The sequence below is a fragment of the Callorhinchus milii genome, unplaced genomic scaffold, assembly GCF_018977255.1.
Source record: "Callorhinchus milii isolate IMCB2004 unplaced genomic scaffold, IMCB_Cmil_1.0 Scaffold5, whole genome shotgun sequence".
NCBI lineage: Eukaryota > Metazoa > Chordata > Chondrichthyes > Chimaeriformes > Callorhinchidae > Callorhinchus > Callorhinchus milii.
This window is the reverse complement of record NW_024704746.1, coordinates 52,643,331-52,651,001: the sequence shown is the minus strand read 5'-3', so window position 1 is coordinate 52,651,001 and position 7,671 is coordinate 52,643,331. Positions and strand designations below refer to the sequence as shown.

General features: G+C 45.1%; 1 protein-coding gene across 3 annotated transcripts; it reads right to left on the bottom strand.

The window, feature by feature from the left end:
* Nucleotides 1-291: 291 nt before the first annotated feature.
* LOC103186229 (parathyroid hormone like hormone) lies at nucleotides 292-7,344 on the bottom strand. 3 transcript variants are annotated; one of them, XM_007905124.1, is made up of 5 exons: nucleotides 7,122-7,344; nucleotides 6,422-6,505; nucleotides 5,598-5,717; nucleotides 3,122-3,619; nucleotides 292-631 (listed from the first exon to the last, which is right to left on the bottom strand). In XM_007905124.1, the coding sequence occupies exons 3-4, from the start codon at nucleotides 5,699-5,701 to the stop codon at nucleotides 3,148-3,150; spliced, it is 576 nt and encodes a 191-aa protein (XP_007903315.1). In that variant the 5' UTR covers nucleotides 5,702-5,717; nucleotides 6,422-6,505; nucleotides 7,122-7,344; the 3' UTR covers nucleotides 292-631; nucleotides 3,122-3,147. The 3 variants fall into 3 exon arrangements, with proteins under 3 accessions (XP_007903315.1, XP_042191587.1, XP_007903316.1); XM_042335653.1 differs by having other exon boundaries at nucleotides 3,133-3,619; XM_007905125.1 differs by having other exon boundaries at nucleotides 3,137-3,619.
* Between the last annotated feature and the right edge of the window lie 327 nt (nucleotides 7,345-7,671).

Genomic DNA, 7,671 nt, shown 5'->3' with positions numbered 1-7,671 from the left:
CACTGTTTACCTATCAATAAATAGGAGCCCAGTTGTTATTCAATTGGTTAATCTCTCAAAAATGATTGAGTCACTCAATCCACGTTTCTTTGTGGGACATATCTGTACTCAATTGCCTGCTGCGTTTCGCCCATAGTCTATCCACTTTACAATATTTTCTGTGAGGCGCTCTGAGACGTCTTCTGTAAAGTGCTTTGAAATGTATCAAATGCAAGGATTAGTATTATTATTATTCTACGCCTCATCTCAGTGTTTATTTCAGCTTTATTAAAGAGTACCACTACCTTTAAATTCAGTGAATCACGAAAACACTTTATTATACGTCGCATAACAAATGACTTGAAATCTAAAAGTGCATGTGTCACAAAATATATATAAGTTAGCAGCACCAGGGTACAGTTCAAATAAATAGATGATTTCACAAATAAATTATGGCATGTAACATTATCGTGGATTGTCAAATATTTGCAATGACTAAATGTAGTTCCTTCGTGCACACTCAAATTTTTATTCTCGTGTGTTTTTTTATTTACAATCAATAAATACGTCTAATACTTTCATTATGATCACAGATACAGAATACTGTTGCGACAGGGTTTGTTTCGGTCTTCTCAAAAAACATCGGACCTTCCTGCGAGAAAACAGAAAAAAAGGTCACTTTCTTTATTCAGTGGAATAAATATCTTCTTTAGAATGTAATTCAAACCTATAGGAGTTCCGTGGTGTATTGGTTAGAGCGCTCAACTCGCCAGCAAGAGGACCCGGGTTTCATTCCCAGGTGGGGTGAAACCTTAGGCAAATTTCCTTTCTCCACACACTTCTGTTTACCTAGCAGTAAGTAGGAACCCGGTTGTTAGTTGATTGGCGGATTGCCTTCCAGTGGTTTTAACTAAATATTGGGTTTCCCTGGTTCTGAGATTCACAAACCAACCTATTCAGCCTCAGGCTTCCTTTATATAGCTGCTAAACCTATCGTCAGGAACACAGCACCACTGCACTTTTTGAATAAAATGAATCTGATTTATATTGAAAGTGAATATTACACATAACACATAATGTCCATCCTTGATATGATATAGTGCCTTGTCACATGAAAATGTCTCAAAGTGCTTCATGGGCTTTATTATAAAGTGCAGTGACTGTGCGTTTTTGCAGACGAAACGTAGCAGCCAGTTTGCACAGAGCAACGTGCAATAAATAAATGATCAATTTTATCTGGGCAATTTTTGGCCAGCACACCAAGAAAAACTCCTTTCTCCTTTTCTATAGTGTTGTGCATGATAGATTGGGAGGGAAAGATTCTGTTGGATCTTTAAAGTCCACTTGAACTGGCAGACGGGACCTCAGTTTAACATCTTATCTGAAGGATGACACTTCCAACAATCCCCCAGCACTCCCCCAGCACTACACTGGAGTGTCATCATAGAGTTCAACGTCCGACATGATGTTCAAACCCACATTGTTTTCCAGTGCACAAAAGTGCACCTGTTATAGGTGATTTGACCTTGAACTCTGGTTTGATGATCTCAGCGGTTGGCTGGTGCAATTGGCTCAGCTTTGCGGAGAAGTAAATCAGCCAGCGTTCTCATGCCTGATCACTAACCAGGCACATGTGCCAGAGGTCTGAGGAGAGGACAGGATCAGGCACAAAGCCATCCCAATTGTGGTCAAATAATACTCACGCATGAAAAATGACCAATGGATGAGATAACAAAGCACCAGTGCCCTCCAGTGGAACGAACAATTAATTGCATGATGGACTGGGATGGAGAGTGGGAAAATGTGTGCAATAATTCTCAGTAATATGGGCTTGTAGGTTTTAAACATTCCATTTCTCTGACTTCACAATGTTGTGGGGTTTGCACCAACCCATTTCTGCTGGTATTATTCAGAAATTTACCAATAAATCATTCATCTGACATTTTATTTAATAAGCAAAGTCATTATGTTCTGCCTATAAGCGAGACCTCCTCTGCTCAGCTACCTTGGGCTTGCATCATTGCCCTTGGCTTGTCTCCTGCATCATTATCGGTGGCCGAGCTTCAGTTACTACGGCCCAACCACTGGAACACTCTCCCTCCTTCAGATATTTGAGACATGACACATAGTAAGTGTAGTATGTTAGGAAAAACCAGGCAACTTTGGATCTAAGGTTCCTGAAGCTTTCCACTCTGTTGTCAACATCTCCATTATTGTAGCATGTGATTACCAGGATGGTAGAAGCTGAACTAGCTGCACCTTAGTCTTTTTTTGTCTTGCAATTCTTATATTTGTCTCGCACCTTTCTCTTACTGTCTTTAAGCAGCTCCTCAAAACTGACTTCTAACACACCTACACCCCTTTTCTCCTCTCACTCACTTGGCATCTGAACCCGTCCTTGTGAACCTCTCTGAGATATTACCCGGTAGTACGAAGGGCATGATAGAAATGCAAGTTATTGCGACATTTGGCACAGTAAGATGCTCAGTGTGTTCATTCTGTTGACAGGAATGTGCAAGATCTGACCTTTACATTAAAATTTAATTCAGTGATCACTGTTTAACGAGATAGGTTTTTCCTTCTGGCTATTATTGTACAGGGTGAATAACAAGTCATGATACCATTGCAGTGTCTAATAAGACTTAAAGAAATTATGATATTTTTGTTTTGTTTTAGATAATATCATGACTTTTTGGTCACCCTGTACATTTTTTTTTGGTCCTTGACCTGCACTAAAGCAACGAAGAATTGTTTTGAGAATAACTGCCATTTCCCCCCCCCCAGTTATGGAGTCCCATAGCATAGTAGTTAGCCTGTTTGCCTCGCAAGCAAGAGGACCTGGGTTTGTTTCCTGGGCGGGGCCAAACCTTAGGCAAGTTTCCTTACACCACACTCCTCTATTACCTAGCAGAAAGTAGGAACTCGGTTGTTAGTTGATTGGCAGATAGCTTTCTGAGAGTAATAATCTTTCAAAAAAAATGTGGTCAGTCAATATCCACGACTGTTTGCGGGATACTGCTGTGTGCGATTGTCTTCTGTGTTTCACCCTCAAAATACAGTTAATCTACTTTACAATATATCCTGTAAAGCATTTTGAGATGTCTCAACAACTATATGCAAGGATGATTATTATTATTATTACTTAAAATGCACCTGCCGTTGGGGCCCTCAGTGCTGTCCGGAGGTGGAGATGAGGAGCGAGTGGAGGTGGGGTCCGCTGTTGGGGTCCCGACGCTGGGGGCCGGCTGAGCGAGCGTTACGTTTGTTTTTCTCTTGGGCTTTCTGTGCTCGGCGCTTGCCATTCCTGACCTGCTGCCTTTTCTTCTTTTTCTTGCCGTTTTTCTTGGAGTTCTGGTATCTCAAAGGGCCAGGCTTGTCGGTCTCCTGCATCTGCTGCAGTGGTGTCCTGGTACCCTCGTTGTTGGGCGCTGTCCTGATCAGGAGGAGCTTGCTGAGGTCCGGGGGGTCTGGCCAGCTGGCCGGGGGCTTGGTGTTGCGGGATGGATGTGAGTGAGCCATGTCCCGGTTCTCCGCTGTATGCAGCTCCCCCATCACATTGTGCAGCCAAATCCGCCGCTGAAACTCCTGCATGGACCTGCCCTTGTCATGCATGAACTGGTGCTCAGACACCGACCGCTTCCTGAAAAGAACAACAAACAACATGCTTCACACGTGACACAGGCTCATCAAGCTTAGCCCTTTGCATGGTTGCTCTAGGTCCATTACAACAAACTGTTGTTCATCAAAACTTCTTAATTTGTTTTATAATAATAATAATTCTTACATTTGATATATCTTATCACATCATTGAGACGTCTCAAAGCATTTCACAGAATACACTGTAAAGTGGAGTGACTGTATTTTGTGGGAAAAACGCGACAGCCAATTGCCCACAGCAGTGTCCCACAAACAGATATGGATTGAGTGACCAATTGTTTGGGGGGGGGCATTATTACCCCTGGAACCCAATCGGGGATAATAACAACCGGGTTCCTACTTGCTGCTTGCTAAACAGAAGCTTGTAGAGAAAGAAAACTTGCCTAAGGTGTTCGACCCACCCGGGAATCGAACCCGGGTCCTATCACTTGGAAGGCGAATACTCTAACCATACAGGACTCCACTTTTTTTGGTCAGCCGGGTATCTGACATATAGGGAAACCCATCATTATGCTTAAGGGTATTAAAATAGACTGTATGCGACCTAAAGCATGGTAATTTGATTCATTCAAATACAAATTAGATAGATTTATTTCAGAAAATATTATTTTGGGATACAGTAAATTAGTAATTTGAGACATGACACACAAAGTGCAGAAAGGCACAATACAAATATAAGTTTGCTGCTGCTGTTGTTGTATGCTTGGAAGAACCAGGCACCTTTGGATCTAAGGTTCCGAAAGCAATGTGCAGCAAGCTTTCCAGCTGCTTGTCAAGCTCGGACCACCCTACTCTTCAGGGCTTTGACTTATAGAGTAACAGGAGCTGAGTGGGAAGAGTCTGTGCTCCCACAGAGGTCTTTGGAAGTGTGTTGTCTTTGTTGTGCTATTTTAGGGAATTCTCCACACATTGATACAATCTACAATACAATCCCTGATTTGCTTTGGAGATTCTTTGGGTTGGCATGTGACCCCCGATGGTGCACATGAGAGGCAGACTGCATAATGTGATTGTTTCATCTCCACCCTTCACTTACTCGTTTGGGTCCCATGAACCAGCAAAGCTTTGAGCAACTCATTTCAAACTGATGGAAATGAAGACTTGTAGTATTTAATGGAAGGCTGAGCATTCGCTCGCTGCTTTCAAAAGCCTCCTGAAAACCTACCACCTTCCAGCTCCCCCTCTCCCCACGTTCCCTTATCCTACTTTCCCCTCTACCCACCTTCCAAACTTGCCCTCAACACCCCCTGCTTTCCGCCCACCCGCTTCCCCTCCACGCCCTCTTCCGCTTCCCCTCCACGCCCTCTCCCGCTTCCCCTCGCGCCCCCCCGCTTCCTCTCCGCCCCCCCCTCCCGCTTCCCCTCCCCCCCGCTTTTCCTCCCCCTTCCCCCGCTTCCCCTCTGCTCCTGCTTCCCCTCCACCTTCCCCGCTTCCCCTCGGGTCCCTTGCTTCCCCTCTCCCCAACTTTTCCTCTCCCCCCCTTCCCCCGCCTTTGCCCTCTACCCCCCCCGTAATTGGTGGAATTTAATGCAGTCAGTAAGTGCGCATGTAGTGATGGGTCAAGACAACATTTCCCATGATTCAATGCGATGCCAACATTTGCCGGTAAGTGCGCAAGCGGGAAATAGATTTCTTCTGCACATGCATCGGTGGGTCAAGGCTACGTTTCCCATGATTCGATGAAGGTAAGTGCGCATGCACTGACGGGTCAGGACATCATTTCAAGGCAGCCGGTAAGTGCGGGAGTAATGGACAGGAGCGGCATTACGAGTTAGAAGGTGATTAATACGACTAGTCCAAATAAATCTAAATGGTTTTGGTAAGAAACTGAATGGGACTCAGATAGATTATGATTTAGGAGATTATACAATTTATAGATAAGACTTAATGAGTTTTACTGCATACAACTCCAAATGACAATGTGTCCAAGTCTTGCAAGCGTGACAACCTGAGAAGCATACCTGATATCAGAGTCACCATCCACTGGCTTCCCATTTGCTGGCATTGAACACAGGAGAAACATGGCAAAGCTGAGCTGTTGAAATCGCCTTCTGGTGTTTGGCATCTCCTTTTCCTTTGATCTGCAAATACCAAAGTTGCACAGGTTCACATTCAAACACATGAGCCAGTCCCCAGGCTGACTGTTTAGCACTCAGAGGAGTTCCCCACGTGAAGGGTGCAATATAAAATGCAAATTCAAGTTCTTGTGGAGTCCATTGGAGTCGTGATTAGCACGCTCAACTTGCTAGTGAGAGGACCCAGATTTGATTCCTGGACAGAATAAAACCTTAGGCAAGTTTCCTTACTCCATATGCCTCTGTTTACCTAGCAGTAAGTAGGAACCCGGTTATAGTTGATTGGTGGATTGCTTTCCGGGGTGATAAACCCTTGAAAAGAAACTGTTGTCACCCAATCCATGACTGTCTTTGGGACACCGCTGTGCACAATTCGCTGGTGTGTTTTGCCCACAAAATACAACAACAACATGCACTTATACAGCGCCCTTCACGTGTAGTCGCATCCTGGAGCGCTTCCACAGTGAAATACACAGTCAATCCACTTCACAATGTAATGTGTGAAGCACTTTGAGACGTCTCAATTATGTCTTAAGGCGCTATATCAAATGCAAATATTATTATTATTGTTGTTGTTGTTGACCAAGTACAGCAACAAGCAACTTGAAGCTCTTCCACAAAGCACACTTGAAACAATGCAAAATGTATTTTAAAAAATTGAAATTGACATTTGTTCAAAAAAACACTTTCCCTCCTCTCTCCGTACTTACTTGGTTGGTCAGTCCTTGAGAAGTTTGGCCGAGTTTGACGGGGCTCCTCAACCAACCAACACTCGCTGCTGGGGGAGAGCTGCTCTGCAAGTCCAGGAGAGAGAGAGAGAGATAAGACAGAGTGACAGACAGACAAGACAGCAGACAGACGAATGGCAGGAAGATTTTAAGGAAGTCCCATCCCATCACTCTCCTCTCCTCTCCTCTCCCCCACACAGTGCCGGTGCAAGAGAAGTTGCTCGGAGGCTGTGCTGTGCTCTGTGTGTGTGTGTGTCTCAGCTCCGACTCTGATGAAACCCTCAGAGGGCGCAGGGAAAGGCAGTCGGGATCTCACCACCGGCTTCAAAGTCCCTTAAAAGCAAACTATAAAACAAACCCTAAACGTTACAACTTTAAAGCGAATTACCAGTTGCCAGTTGTTTACATATTTCACATACTGACATGGGTCTCGCGAAAGCTTCCTAATATTTCGGTGTGGGAGGGGGAAAGAGGGGAATAACATGTAACTCCAGTACATGTTACATGTAACATGTAACTCTGTGCTCAAACCTCCAGGGAGACCGCCTGTGCGGGAGCACCGCTCAGTCACTTCTGATCTCACAGCACACGGGCGGAATCCCACCTGCACAGCAGCCGGGACTGCCCAGGGCTGTCCTCCCTCCTCCTCCTCCTCCCTCTCTGCCCTATGTTGTCCACTCACCAAAGCAGAGCAGGTAAGCTGTTTGCCCAGAGATGAGGCTTCAGTGTGGCACAGAAAGTTGGATCCGCTGTCTGGAGTTTACTGTGGCTTTGGGGTGGGCAAAGGGGGTAAACAGTCCAAACTTTTACAATGCAAAAAAAAACCGTAAAAAAATACTTTCAGATCAGACTCGACTTTTAAAGGTCCCGGTGTTTGAGAGGCGCTGCCGTGGGCTGACAGCCACATGTGTGTGGGAGCGAGTCTGACCATCTCTCCTACATAAAGCACCTTTGGGCTGACATCACGAACGCGTTGATCTGCGTTTGCATCCAGTAAAGTGATCGCCAGCGGCCTCAATGCCGGGAACACGTACAGGGAACAGTTTCAAAGGGGGTGTGAGGTGTGTGTGTTTGTGCAAACAAATAGGAACGGGTTCCTTCAAGCGCAGCACAGAGAGCAGAGTTGGTGGGACAACACTGCAATGCAAACTTCTGCTGCAAACCCAAACCCGGGGGATTTCTGCCCGGAATAAACCACTGCTCTGGTAGAGAAGCCGTTTCTCTCTTTATTT